At 32.7% G+C, this 14,032-nt stretch overlaps 5 protein-coding genes and 1 long non-coding RNA gene across 6 annotated transcripts; 3 read left to right on the forward strand and 3 right to left on the reverse strand.

Annotated features, from left to right (window-relative positions):
• Window positions 1-177: 177 nt before the first annotated feature.
• On the reverse strand, window positions 178-2,669 carry LOC111429057 (adenylate kinase 8-like). Its single transcript, XM_071194933.1, has 5 exons — window positions 2,549-2,669; window positions 2,000-2,500; window positions 1,766-1,943; window positions 1,482-1,710; window positions 178-686 (listed from the first exon to the last, which is right to left on the reverse strand). The coding sequence occupies exons 1-5, from the start codon at window positions 2,630-2,632 to the stop codon at window positions 239-241; spliced, it is 1,440 nt and encodes a 479-aa protein (XP_071051034.1). The 5' UTR covers window positions 2,633-2,669; the 3' UTR covers window positions 178-238.
• Window positions 2,670-3,529: 860 nt separating this feature from the next.
• On the reverse strand, window positions 3,530-4,821 carry LOC111429062 (solute carrier family 25 member 3-like). The gene has a single exon (XM_071195166.1). The coding sequence runs from the start codon at window positions 4,722-4,724 to the stop codon at window positions 3,633-3,635; it is 1,092 nt and encodes a 363-aa protein (XP_071051267.1). The 5' UTR covers window positions 4,725-4,821; the 3' UTR covers window positions 3,530-3,632.
• A 2,274-nt stretch (window positions 4,822-7,095) lies between these two features.
• Window positions 7,096-7,608, forward strand: LOC139429295 (uncharacterized). The gene has a single exon (XM_071194960.1). It carries the CDS (start codon window positions 7,096-7,098, stop codon window positions 7,606-7,608), a length of 513 nt encoding a protein of 170 aa, XP_071051061.1.
• A 1,368-nt stretch (window positions 7,609-8,976) lies between these two features.
• LOC111429046 (phospholipase A2 group XII) lies at window positions 8,977-10,118 on the reverse strand. Its single transcript, XM_023064832.2, has 4 exons — window positions 10,019-10,118; window positions 9,834-9,922; window positions 9,259-9,778; window positions 8,977-9,207 (listed from the first exon to the last, which is right to left on the reverse strand). The coding sequence occupies exons 3-4, from the start codon at window positions 9,731-9,733 to the stop codon at window positions 9,053-9,055; spliced, it is 630 nt and encodes a 209-aa protein (XP_022920600.2). The 5' UTR covers window positions 9,734-9,778; window positions 9,834-9,922; window positions 10,019-10,118; the 3' UTR covers window positions 8,977-9,052.
• LOC111429045 (Charged multivesicular body protein 2b) lies at window positions 10,109-11,256 on the forward strand. Its single transcript, XM_023064828.2, has 4 exons — window positions 10,109-10,436; window positions 10,496-10,793; window positions 10,848-10,954; window positions 11,016-11,256. The coding sequence occupies exons 1-4, from the start codon at window positions 10,311-10,313 to the stop codon at window positions 11,118-11,120; spliced, it is 636 nt and encodes a 211-aa protein (XP_022920596.1). The 5' UTR covers window positions 10,109-10,310; the 3' UTR covers window positions 11,121-11,256.
• A 1,250-nt stretch (window positions 11,257-12,506) lies between these two features.
• Window positions 12,507-13,805, forward strand: LOC139429389 (uncharacterized). Its single transcript, XR_011640030.1, has 2 exons — window positions 12,507-13,087; window positions 13,144-13,805. It is a non-coding gene; the product is annotated as an uncharacterized lncRNA (long non-coding RNA).
• Window positions 13,806-14,032: the final 227 nt, after the last annotated feature.

Raw genomic sequence — 14,032 nt, forward strand, 5'->3', positions numbered from 1 at the left:
TGAAACAGTAGCTTTTCTATCTCGTCGGAGTAGATTTAAAAAATGTTAAAACTTAAATTCTAAATATTCAAATTTGTTTTAATTTTTGTACGTTTAATATAAATCAATAGATGTTTGAAAAAATGCTTTGGTTATTAAATAAAAATTAGAATCAATAAAATAAGATTTAAAAAAAAATAAATATGTAAATGCATATTATTTAAACGGATTATTTTCATTTCCAAAAAAATTTTTTCCATCAAACTTGATCGTGGAAAAATCCAACTCCTTGAGTAACAGGCTCTGATATACTACTTCTCATGGTTTTATCGGCATCTGATATATCAGAACTCGACTGAGAAGCAGTTTGATCTTCTTCTAAACAAGGATTTCTCGGCGGCGCCGCCAAATTTCCTTTGGCAATCGCCGACAGGATACATTCAAAAATCCAACGTTCCGGTTGATCCGCGTTTATAACAAAACCGGTTTCACCGCAATAATTTCTTAAAGCACCATATTGTTCGCAATAATAATTTAATTCGGCGTTCACTATTCCCAATTTGTCTTTCGGATGAGTTCCTAAACGTTTCAAAGCAATCATTTCCGGTGACTTTAGTATATCCGTTACTGAGCCGGAATAAACGTTAAAACGACGATTTATTACCCTTTCCCGGCAAATATTTAAATCACATTCCAAAAAAATTACTCTACAAAAGGAAAATATAAAAAATCATGGTTTTAATGAGGCTGTATCTAGATGCAAGAGATATTAACACAAAACTTATTTGTTGTTTACAATAAAACCTTTTTTGTAATTCGCGACGGTAATGAAAGCTATTACAGTACTCAAACGGGTGCTGTAATGACACTCTTTACAGCATCCGATGCTGTAATGAGATTTTAGTGACATTTTATGGAATCAGTTCAAGTTGGTGACATTGGGTCATTAATTTTTCTAGTTGTCAATGTGACAGTGTTTGTCTATGGATGTTTAAACGCGTTCTTAACATCGAATACAAGGTCCACAATGATGAGGACATTGAACATTGAGCAATTTCTCTTATTTTGGGAGGTGTACATGAAACATTTTTATCAGGTAAATACGTTTTGTGTTTTGACAGTTTCTATTTGTCATTCAAATTTCTATTTTCAAGTGTTACGTTGTTACCAACTGCTACATACCTATTTCCCTACATTGTCAAAATTTATTTTATTTGTTAAAAAAAAAGGATAAAAAGGCGAATTACAAAAAATAGCATAAAAAACACGTTTCATAAGACTTAAAGCATTTCAACGCATTACGAAACTTGTTTTTTAATATACTATTTCTTTTATGAAATTAACTTTCCAATTCAAATCGTTTCATTTTGACAAAATCAACATAACATCAAATGTCAAAAATTCAATCTTGGTTTAATATAATTTATTTGAAGTTGGTGATCTTGGGTTATTTTAATATTTTAAAAGAATCTTTATCTTTAGAATTTAATATTAATTCTTACCTATTTGGTGGAGTATCTAACGTATCGATATACTTAAAATCGGTCGTGTTAAAAGGAAATCCGGTTAGTACCCATCCTTGATTTACACAATCATCTTCAAGGATACGTTTATTTAAAACTTGCGCCATCAAATCCGATCTAAAACACAACTCATCTTTTTGAGCGCGTAAAGTTTCTCCAAATTTATTTTGTAGGTTCCATTGTTGGCATAATAATTTCGGAAAATCAACTGTGTTAAAAAGAATAATTATAAATGAATATATTAATTTTTTAATTTACTTAACTATGTACGAAATTGAATTTTTGCACTAACAATTTCGCTTGGGTTTTTCTTCCCGATCCTCGAGGGCCTAAAATAACACATCGAATTTGTTTTGGACACCCGATGCTTTTTAGAATTTTTATAACATCAATGCATTCTTTAACAACTTCGTGAATAAATCTTTGACGTAAATAGATTTCCTACGAAATAAATTTCAAATGAATTCTTAAATTTGATGTTAAATTAAATCAGTTACTGTTAATTTGGTTTTAAAAAGTTCTCTAATCGCCATAATTTCCCTTCGATACCCCGGCCAATAAGCGTGGACGTTACAATAAAGTAATTCATCCAATTTCGGCATAAAAGGTGGAATTAAATGTATGACATGTGTAGGAACGATTCCGGTTTGTAAAATTTTTTGAGCTTCCGCTGCCGTTTTTATACAACCGACTAAAATCCAACCGTGATTTTGTGGTTCTTCCATATGAAGCATATAAGAAAGACAAACGGCTAAAGCTCCAGGCTTTAAATCATTTCTAGAGGCGACCCCACAAGTTTTTAAAAGCATATCTTCGGTAATCACATGATGCGTTGTTTGTTGAGCTATTTGAAGCGCAACTTCCGCAGTATTCACTTTTGGAGAATCGAGTATAATCACCCTTGAAATTCCTACACTAGCTGCTGCACGATAAAGAATTTGTTTAATGAATAATAAATGATCTACAGGTTGTTGAATAATTAATTCCCTTGTGAGTTCCTAAAAAAATAAAATATAAAAGGAGGTTTGTTTTAATGAAATATTTACGTGAAATAGTTCCATTATGCGGTGTTTCTCTAAATAAGGAACGTGCCATGGTGGTAAATTTAGTTTTAATCGTTTCTCATCCATGATAAAATGACTTTGACATAGAAAAACTTGTTTTCTTTTTTTTAGTTATTTACTATACTCTGTTTTTAAACCAGGAGGAGTATTTTAAATTTGTCACCAGATTGACCTTGCACGTGATTGGTTGAATGCGAGGAAGGTTCACACACAGGCAATTTTGAATTTTGAATTTGAAGGTTAGGTTATTGATAATTCGACAGTTTCGTGTCATTGTTGTAAATTTTGTTTAAACTCTTTTGCATCTTCAATTAATACACTCATAACCTTAATGTTAATTTGTATGTTTAGTGTTGACGATAACAAACGAAAATAAATACAATAATAAGTAAATAAATAAATAATAATTATTAATTTAAATTTACCGCCAAAATATCTAGTGATATTTTCTGGTGATTTTTCCTAGTGTAAATCTGACTTTCGCGTTTACTCCTCCTGGTACTGAGTATAATTAAAATCATCATTGTTTATTGATATAAATATTTATTATCACAACCAAATAGAAGAATATAATTTAATAAAAATAAAATTTAAAAATTTATTTATTTTTTATTTTATAAAAATAATAATTTTTACAATTCTTGGATGTTATGACAACATCCAATGGGCGTTTTTAGCGCATAAAGTTATAAATAGATCAATAAAGTGTTAATAAATAAGTATTTATTTCATGAAAAGACTTTGAAAACAATTAAATGCAAAAGAAATAACATCATTAATATTAAACTAAAAGTCATTGTATTCTATTCAATTCTATTATTCTGTTCTCCTATTATTTTAGAACAAAAGTTGTAGCAAATTTTACCTTTTACACATATTATACATATGTTTTATCACAAATGCAACACAATTATCTCATACAAATACCACACAAATAATTTGATTAATAAATAATAAATGATCTATAGGTAGTTATTATTTTATCTCAAAAATAAAAGAACAACATCAAAAAATATATAAAACATTTTAAAATAATCTTAAAAATATTATTTATCATGATTCACTTTCAGTCTTGTTTCAGTTTCTTTTGCTTAATCTCCTGTTCACTTTCTTTCTTTTGAAGCAGTGCATGTTCACTTTGTTTCTTTTTTAATGATTCAGGCATTGCCATCGGTGGTGGTCTTGGTAATCTAACCAAAACTTTAAATCCATCATAAATGAACCATTGTGCTGCAGTTAACGTTCCGATCATAATAATTCTCGGAAACAATCCTTTCCAAACGCCCACAAAACCAAGTTTATTTAAAATCCCCATAGCGCCAAGACCCGGTTCTTGATTTAATTTTGATACTATAGTATCCGCGGGATGTGAAGCAATCGCACAAAAGATGCCGGCAATATAACCAGCAGAAAAAGTAACAATTAATTGTTCTGCCGCTGTACACTCAGCCCTTGGTTTTGGAACGGCGTATTGATACAAAAGCTCTAATATTCGTTCGAAAGAAGAAAATTTAACCATTGTATATGGTATTTGTCTTAACCATAATGGCACCAAACTCTTATAGAACGCCTTAATTCCTTCTTCCGCTTTCATTTTTGGGATTGCTTTGCGCATTGTGCCTGCGTAACCCGGAATTGTTTGTATTTTAACTTTCATCGATTCAAATGGGCATAAAGCGACATCGGCTATACACTCAGCTGTGGCCGATGCGGCTAAATAAACGAATGTGCGATATAAATAATAGTTTTCTTCGCTTAAAAATCCGCTGTAAACCACTTTGAACAATTCGTAAAATCCAAATTTTGCAGCTCCTTGAAGAGAATATCCAAAAAAAGTTGGCGCCCATCCTTTAACTAATCCTTTATAACCTTCCTCAGCTAAAGTTAATTGAAAACCATTTATTATGTTTTTATATTTCCCTGGATCAACTTGTAACCGACATTTCACAATATCCAAAGAGATTATTAAGGTGTGAGTTAATCCGCACGCAACTAAACCCCCCAAACCGCACAATGCAAAGTATTTATTAGATCCAAAAGCACAACTTTCGTCATCACGTTTTAGTTGGACTGCAGATGCGGCCCCTATTTGTCGCCATGTTATTATCAATTTTTCGTTTGGAAGAGTTTCTTTTAAATCAGTTTGCGAATTTTCCATCGCACAATCTTTTGATAATGAATTCGACAGGCAAAAACTTCAATAGAATTAGTAAATTTGATGACAGAAAGTTAATGAATTTTTTTTTTGTTTTTTTTTATTGGCAAACCAAACCAAACCCAAAACATTTAATCCAACTACTAGGAAAATCAAACTATAAAGCAATCCTACTTCGAGCAAACAAAGCTTCCCAAAGAAACTTAACCTCAAAGAAGTACAACTCCGAAACAAGCTAACCCAATTCGACAAGAAAACTAAAGAAATCCTACTCCAAAGCATATTTTTTTTTATTTTTTATTAACGATAAAATAAGGTTTATATTTTATAAATTTTACACTTACATGAATGATGTGGCGTCATCTCTGCTTTCACTACAACATTAATTAAATAAAACTACGTTTTTTAAAGGATATAACGCTTTATTTTAATTAAAGCCGATTATAATTCCACTATGCACCAGTTATACATATTCATGAGAATTTCTATTCTTAAGCGACTTTGCTGCTGCTAGTTCTGTTTCCGCAATCCGTCCTCGACTTCTTTCATGGTTCGGCCCTCGTGTTCGTTAGCCTCTGGGAACAGGTCGTCACTGGTAACTACAGCTGGGGAAGAAATTTTTCCCAGTTTTTTCATTACAATCTTGTACCCAAGCCTCCAAGGGACTTCCCATTTCAATGCTTCAGCCCTACCGTTTTCTATAGCGTCAGTAACGAATCTTCTAGGCTTGGATAGGTTTCGCCGTATCCGGTTCTTCTGAAGGTGGAAGTATTACCCGTGTTTAGAACTGTCAAGCCTGTTCAATTGCGGTATTTGGTTGTCTGATTTGGGGCTTTGAAGATACATACGCTCCATTTAATATCATATCAACCGTAAATTGATTATTAATAAATAAAACATAATAATAAATAATGAAGTCCGCATTATGCGAGACTAAAACTAACTCAAGACGGCGCATCCTAGAGCTGGTGTCCAAAGCTAGACTTGGCTGGACTTAAAAAATTCGACGTTCATATGTCAGTAACCTAACCTATCCCAACCCAACCTAACCTATAAATTCAAAACGCTGTCAAAAATGAAAAGAAATCGAAAAGATTAAGAATGAATGGCAATTTCTTTATTCATTCTAATTTTAATGATAAACGTTTCATCCAACGATGAAATTAACACTACACAAATCGCTTCCTGCGACAACCGAATCTTTTGTAACGACCAATAATTATTGTCGGTCATCCAAAGAGCCAACATTTATAACCCATTAAAAGAATTCCTGGATATGAGTATAATCGAAGGAACCACAACGAATTAATGAAAAAGTTCAATCGAAAGCCGACGAAATACGATATGCAAAATTTTTTGGAGAAGCCTTTCCAAAAATCGCGATTAGTCGAAGTTTGGCACCCGGATGATTACAAGGACACCCTGAAAATCATGTCTCAAATCAAAAACGTCGAATACAAAGATATGGCGCGGAAAATAATCGAAAGTTGGTCTCGATTAGGGCGCAAAATTAAAGAGGAAGTTTTGACGATGACGATCAGCAGGGGCGCGCCGTGCAGGGGGTGCATCGCACCCGGGCGCGGTCATCCTAGGGGCGCATGTAACGCAATAAAATTGGGCTTTTATATGCAAAGGCGAACTACTGAAATATCAAACATTGGCACAAATATAACAGAGGAAGAAGAATCCGACGTGAAAATTTCAAACGAACCTGAAAATGTCTTACATTATATTTTTACTAATGATTTATTCAATATGCTTCCTAATATTACTATAGCACTTAGAATATACCTAACATTACCTGTTAGTGTTGCATCAGGAGAGAGATCATTTTCAAAACTTAAAATAATAAAAACCTATTTAAGAGCAAATATGAGTCCAGAGAGACTTAACAATTTGTCTTTAATAAGTAATAATAATAATAACAAACACTAGAAACTTTCGGGTTTTGCCGTGCGTCTTTTAATAAAAGGTTTGACGTTTCGGATGCCATGTTGTAACCTTCTTCAGAAACAGGGTTCGAAGTGAAAGCCTTAGTACTTATATTATTAACCTTTATGGGGAGGATATCAACAAACAAATCAAGGATTTGGATAACTCACGAATTAGACAACGCAAGCTGTTGAGCAGTTTGGCCTTTCTACGAAGATGCAGAAAGAAGAAAGTAACGCCAACCTTCTTGAAGATGAAGCACCACATCGACTCCGCTGCAGCATGTAGGATTTTGATTAGGACAGAACAAGCACTGCTACGAGAAAGAATCCACAAGACCTTCAATGATCTACAAAAAATAAATGAGAAGTTACTACGAGTCCACCTCTCACTTTCCAATTGTATATCCGGAGAAGACTGGGACAAAGTGGACAGACTAACAATGGAGAAGGCTAATCGCGAATTTCAGAAGACCCGTGACACATACATCAAGAAGTTTGAATCTCTGGAACGCCGGTCGCAAAAGAAGAAAGGTAATAGTTTACCAGTAGAAACAATCGTCATTAACAGATCGAATATCCCACTAACGAAAGACGAAACCTCTGTGCTCGCCAAAGGATTGAACTACGCACTCGCCCCGAAGAAGGTCCCAAAGGAGGAAATCATCTGCGAAGTGGAAGCAGCTGTTCGAGGGATGCCTACACTGAAAGCCGAAGAGATCCGACAAGAAATTACGAGAGTACTGAAGTCAGCAAAACCACCAAAATCCAACTTGACGGTTGGTGAAAAGAAGGCACTCCGATCTATAAAAGAAAAGTCAGAAATCGTCGTGTTACCAGCAGACAAGGGGAATGCCACTGTTGTTATGGACAGGAAAGAATACGACGACAAAATGTTGAACCTACTGCACCCAGCCACCTACAGGAAGATCAAGAACCCACAGACAAAATCGTAAGAAAAATGAAGGAACTGATAAAATCCACAGGAATTCCAGCAGAAAGGTTTGTTTGTGCAGGCGACGGTACCACCAAGAATCTACGGACTACCGAAGATTCACAAACCAGACGTCCCCCTCCGCCCTATCGTCAGCGCCATCAACTCCCCAACATACCAGCTGGCCAAACATCTTGCAAAGATTCTGTCTCCCTTTACAGGTAACACGGAATCGTATGTCAGCGATTCTACACATTTTGTGGAATCGGTAAAAGGTGTAAAGCTGGATGCTGGGGATATGTTGGTAAGTTTCGATGTGGAATCCCTTTTTACTAGAGTACCAGTTAAGGATGCTGTAGAGGGTCTTCGCCGAAAACTCATTCCGGAGGGTTTACCAGAATACGTGCCAGATCTGGTGGAGTATTGTTTATCGTGGGCGTATTTCAGCTGGAAAGGAGAATTTTACGAGCAGTTCGAAGGGGCAGCCATGGGGTCTCCACTATCGCCAGTTATAGCTAACACTTCGAACCCTGTTTCTGAAGAAGGTTGCAACATGGCATCCGAAACGTCAAACCTTTTATTAAAAGACGCACGGCAAAACCCGAAAGTTTCTAGTGTTGGTTCTAGTTTTGGTTTAATTCACACCGACCGTGAAAGCCTTCGTACTTACAAGAAAAAATTATTAAAAATTAATTTTTTATAAATATTTTGCAAATTGTAATAAATTAGTATAAAAAATATATGTATAACATATATTTTTTATACTTGTTTTAATTACTTGTTGTTCCAATGTTTGTATCTTGTTTCAATACGAATTTGGGGCGCCAAAAATGAGTTCGCACCCCGGCGATCGTTTACCACGGCGCGTCACTGACGATCAGCAATTTATAGGGAACGTTAACGAGTACTTAATTCGAAACACCCGCGAGTAAATCTAAATCTGGCACTTGGGATTATCAGTACGTTTACGCGAATCTCCAATCCATTATAGTGCATGGTTTAAGAGATACGGGCCAAAAACAAGCTTTAAAACTGATGAATACTTTTCTTAATAATTTCCTTAACGCTTGTCTTATCACATTTAAATCCACCGGAACCTTTTTTGATAAATACTACGCCTATACACCCGGACGATATGGTGAAAACAGTGGTAATCCACGTTCGAGCGATTTTGGTTGGACAAATTGATATTTATACTAATTCCTGGGGGTAGAATGGAGTGTTTTAATTTAAGAAAAATAATTATATTGTACTTATTCATAAATATTAAATAACAATTTTATTAATAACAAAAAGTTAAAAGTGTTTAAGGTTGGGCTATGACAAGTCCCACCTTTGATTTGAAAATGTGTATATTTGTCTTACCAACACAAAGAACAAGAAAAATGAATACAAACAAATCCACCACATTTTTATTTAACATTCCAACAAAAACCAAAAAATTATGTTAAATTATCACAATCTTTTTATAATTCTCCATCACCTTTAGCATATTTTTTATTACGATTATCTTTCCATCCAATATTAGGGCAAAAACACGCCTTTCCTTGGGCGTCTAAATAAGATTTACAACCCAATGTTAAAGTACCAGTAAACAACAACTTTGCAGCCGCCTTACAACCTAAAAATAAAAAAATTAAACATATATCAAACGAAATAAAATAAAACCAACCTTTAACAACATTCTCCCCAACACTTTTCTGATACTTATCACAATACCTATACAAACACTTTTTAAATTCAATATCGCACATTTCTTTGTCTTTGTTACATGTATCGTAGCAAATATCATGATCATCACAACATTTCGTCATATCAGCTATAGGAAGGAATTCGCTTTTAATGCTTAAACCCAACGATCCGCAACCGTCGGCTTTAGGAACGTGGTTTTTATTAGGTCGGGGTTGTACCCCATTCACCGGGCACTTGTAAACACAGTCTTCATTCACAGCCGCATCAAAAACGTCGTTAAGATTCTTGAATTTCTTCGCTACATTGATTATATTCGAGAAGGTGTCACCGAAAACGTTTTGTGCTGAAACGACTGCGTCTCGGATGTTACCCAGAATTCCAGCACCAAAACCCGAATAAACGTAGGTTATAAAGGTGAGCACATAAACAAGAGTTTTCCAAAAATCTAGCTGCATTTTGACTCACAAAGATAATTTTGTTAAATATTCACATTATATAAGCTAAAATAGAAAGTATTTAGTTTCGTGCTAGGTTTATAACCAAATAGAAACTTACACGTAAGTTTTAAACGGATTTTAATTGATGACGATGATTTAATACATGACAGATATTTTTAGGTTAGATTAATTGCCAATTTTGAAAGGCTACATAAAAAAGTAATTATTTAAAGTTAAATAAAAATATCTTTAATGTTTAATTAATATTAAATATATTATTACTAAATTAATAAATATTTTTACCAGTAAGTTGTTAAAATTAGGTTTGATAATAAATTGTGAGGTTAGATTTATGTTTTGACAGGAATATTTTTAAGGTTAGTTGTCAAAAATTCATTACAAAACTCAAAATCTCTTCCTTAAACTCAAATATTTTAATAAAAATTATTTATAATTTATTTGAATTGATATTAACGACACTTTAAAAACGAAATATCCCCAAATTATCAATAAAAAGTAAACATGAGTCATCCTCAAATATACATCTAATCAAGGTTAAATACGTTATTAGTAATCAATTGTACTTGGAACCAAAATGTTTAATTGGAACTCGAAACCAAACCAAAGAGAAGAACAACGTAAAGTTGACCGGCAATTAAGAAAAACCGGTAGAGACTTGGAAAGGGATAAACGAGAGTTGGAACGTGAAGAGAAAAAAATTGTATTAACCGAAATTATTTAATTTAATTCATTTATACAATTCAGTTTTAATAATTTAAGGAACTTGAAATTAAACGTTTAGCAGCTGCAGGTAACAAAGAAGGATGTGCCATTTTGGCAAAACAACTAATTCAATTGCGGAAGCAAAAGACACGTGTGTTCGCAATGAACAGTAAAATACAAGGTGTTGGGATTCAGAGCAAAAATATGCAGGCTAACGTCAAATTAGCAAACACAATGGGTTTAGCTAGTAAAACCATGGCTGATATGAACAACGTTTTAAACCCGGCTCAAGTCGGTGCAATGGCAAACTCATTTTCTAAGGAAAATATGAAAATGGAAATGACGGAAGAAATGAGTGAGTTAAAACGAAATTATTTAATTGTTCAATTTAATCTTCTTTTTTTTTTAGTTAATGATACGTTTGATGATATCTTAAACGAATCTGATGATGAAGAACAGAGTGATGCGATTGTTAACCAAGTTCTCGATGAGATTGGTATTGAGATAAGTGGAAAGGTAGGGTTTGGATAAAATTAATTGCTTTTTTAATCAAATTGAAACTTATTATTATTTTTAGATGTCGGATGCTCCGAGTCCTAGTAAAGGCAAATTGGGTGAAAGTTCTAAAGCTAAAACGACCGATGATGATATTTTAGAGCAATTAGCTAAGTTACGAAATTAAAGTTATGTTAAATATATTAAATTTGTAAATTAATTTGGGTTGGGATTTATTATTTATTTTTATATTAATTAAGAATTTACCAAATGTATTATTGAATACACCATTATGTATGAGTAAAGAATTTGTTAAAGTCTAAGTACTCAATACTTTATTTAGTCTTACCTCCACTCAACCTATCGTGCAACATGTTCTCAGATGCTTCTTGCCATGCACCCTTAACCCTTCTCTCAATATTCCTCTTAACTTTCATTAGGTGGTAAACAAGTCTAAAATCGCTTTTAATAAAAGCAGATCCCAGCCTTTAATCACCAAAACGCGTTATTGTTGAAAATTAATTAGGAAAAAAGCGAATGATGTTATGATGTGAGGTTATAGAAGGATTTATACCAATATAATAACGCAAAACATGTTTCTTGTACAACACCCCTAAATCCTTGATATAAATTACAAAATAAAACTATTTAAATAGTCAGTAGTTATGAAGAAATTGATTTATATTCAGTATTTTGCTCATTTCGAAGGTTTTAATAAATCATCCGGCTATTTTTCATGGTAACATGTAACGTGTTTTTCCACTTACTCAAGCGATTCCAAGACTTTTCTGAGTATTCATTTTTTAAATTTGCCTTCTGGTTTTGAGCAGGTATAAAAACTAAAAACCTGTCTGCGCTTAATCAGTTCTCAAGCAATCTTTACTCACCACTAAACATTTCTCAACCTAATTTCGATAATTATGTGAGCATTTATTGATATGAATTTTAACGTATATTAACTTTCTTGTATTTACAGATTGGAACAAGTGTAAAAAGTGTGGAATAATGAAGTGTTTCTTCCTAATGATTATTTCAATCATTGCTTTTATACTACTTGTTCAAGCAGACGAAAACACCAATCGTATTGAAGATGGCTTTGATAAATTGCCTTACAAGAAATTTTTTTTTTTACCATATAAAACCAAAAGCATTTGTACCTGTATTCACCGAGATTGGTGTGCTTCCTTATCTGAAATACATACAGAAGTAACATGTGATGATTTATTACATGTATGCTGTACAGAAGCTATTCAAGATTATTCAAATGAGGTGATCAATGAGGAAACTATTCAGGGGGTAGTTGAGAAGTTTAATGATGTGTATGATGAAAACTTTAATGAGGAGTCAAGTAAAGAATTAAGTGAGAAGTCAAGTGAGGAGTTAATTGCGGAACCAACTGAAGAATTAATTGAGAAATCAACTGAGAAATTAGTTGAGGAACCAACTGAAGAATTAATCGAAAAATCAACTCAGAAATTAATTGGGGAACCAACGGAAGAATTAATCAAGTACTCAACTGAGGAATTAGAGGGAATAAACCTCTTTAAAATATATAGGTCAGATGCCATACGTAAATAACAAACTTTAACATTAATAAGAAGGTGTTGGATATAAAGGATTAATTTGTATTTCAAATTTTTAATAAACTTGTAATGAAGTTATTGATGACTTTGAATTTTTACACCTCAAACTCTTTAATCAATTCAAAGAAATCATTCAACAAAAAAGTTGTTATTGAAGCAATGCTAATGCATGTCATGAGTAATACAAACGATGCACTATTTTTAATCTAATCAACAAAACACAGATTACTCTGTGCAACAAAACAACTTATAATTTATACAAAAAGAAATAGGATAAGGCTAGGCACACACGGTCGATTTTCAGTCGGCCGATAGTTAAGTCGATGGACATAAATGTATTAACTTTAATGTATGTGCACATACAACACAACTGCAGATCAACTCAATTTTTAGAATTAAACTTAATATATTTCTGCCCATCGACTAAACTATCGGTCGACTTACTCATGAAATAATGTTGCGGTTTTAAACTGGTATTAAAACGTTAAAACCGGTTTGTTTAAGACCAGTTTATATTCAAACTCCTAAGAATCTCAACAAATATTCTTTAAGATTTTGTTTTTGTAATCTGGTGAGTTTATTAGCTGATTAATTAATTTCAATAAATTTATTTCAATCAATTTACAGATTATCTTAATCTATAAACATCAATTATGAAGCATTTTGTTTTAGTTATCTCAATTATTGCTTTAATACAAATTGTGCAAGCAGACGAGATCGATGATCTCATTAAAGAAGTTTTTAAGGTTGGAACTGAAGAAAATAAAAATTTACCCCAAAAACCGATAATAACCAAACGTGAATGTAAATGTGTTCCTTATTATCAGTGTAATTCTTCTGATGTTGAAGAAGGATTTATTGATGTAAATGGAAAAGCACCTTGCGAACATTTATTAGATGTTTGCTGCTCAACCGGTAATATTGTGAAGGATAATTTAACTAAGAAGCAATTGTAAATGTTAACTGCTACTTATTTTATTTAAGATATTACTTAATAAATATCATGATTGATTAAAATATTGTTTGTAAAACTCAGTTTTCAAAATTCAATTTTGAGTCAAACGAAAGAATAACTTTTTTTTGTATCGCCAATTGTTCTTGAGATATTAACAGTTTTAACAATTATTAACCCCACCACTGATATAGCACACATTTTTAAAGATATCTCAAGAACTAGTTGTGCTAACAAAAATTTTATTCTTTATTTTCGACTTTAAACCACGTCTTTTATCTTACCCAACATTTTCTTAAACAATATTTTGATTCGTTACTCACTTACTGATATTGAATCATTTTTTAACTTAATAATTATCAAGGTGTGATTAAAATTAATTTGTAAAACTGAATTTTCTTATATAAAATTCAACTTTGAGTCGAAACGAAAGAATAACTTTTTTTCGTATTGGCAATCGTTCTTGATATATTAACAGTTTTAACAATTTATTAAGCTCACCACTGATATAGCACAAATTTTGAAAGATATCTCAAAAACGATTTTAAATTACGTCTTTTATCT

Source organism: Onthophagus taurus, chromosome 3 (genome assembly GCF_036711975.1).
Source record: "Onthophagus taurus isolate NC chromosome 3, IU_Otau_3.0, whole genome shotgun sequence".
Classification (NCBI taxonomy): Eukaryota; Metazoa; Arthropoda; class Insecta; order Coleoptera; family Scarabaeidae; genus Onthophagus; species Onthophagus taurus.

Bases quoted from the DNA above. Each gene is read 5' to 3' on its own strand.
- LOC111429057 (XM_071194933.1), bottom strand. From the start codon at position 2,632: ATGGATGAGAAACGATTAAAACTAAATTTACCACCATGGCACGTTCCT. The intron at 2,501-2,548 runs GTAAATATTTCA...TTATTTTTTTAG, and splicing joins GCATAATGGAACTATTTCAC to GAACTCACAAGGGAATTAAT. The intron at 1,711-1,765 runs GTTAAGTAAATT...TTTTTAACACAG, and splicing joins AAAATTCAATTTCGTACATA to TTGATTTTCCGAAATTATTA.
- LOC111429062 (XM_071195166.1), bottom strand. From the start codon at position 4,724: ATGGAAAATTCGCAAACTGATTTAAAAGAAACTCTTCCAAACGAAAAA.
- LOC139429295 (XM_071194960.1), top strand. From the start codon at position 7,096: ATGGAGAAGGCTAATCGCGAATTTCAGAAGACCCGTGACACATACATC.
- LOC111429046 (XM_023064832.2), bottom strand. From the start codon at position 9,733: ATGCAGCTAGATTTTTGGAAAACTCTTGTTTATGTGCTCACCTTTATA. The intron at 9,208-9,258 runs GTTGGTTTTATT...TTTTATTTTTAG, and splicing joins TGGGGAGAATGTTGTTAAAG to GTTGTAAGGCGGCTGCAAAG.
- LOC111429045 (XM_023064828.2), top strand. From the start codon at position 10,311: ATGTTTAATTGGAACTCGAAACCAAACCAAAGAGAAGAACAACGTAAA. The intron at 10,437-10,495 runs GTATTAACCGAA...TAATAATTTAAG, and splicing joins AACGTGAAGAGAAAAAAATT to GAACTTGAAATTAAACGTTT. The intron at 10,955-11,015 runs GTAGGGTTTGGA...TATTATTTTTAG, and splicing joins GTATTGAGATAAGTGGAAAG to ATGTCGGATGCTCCGAGTCC.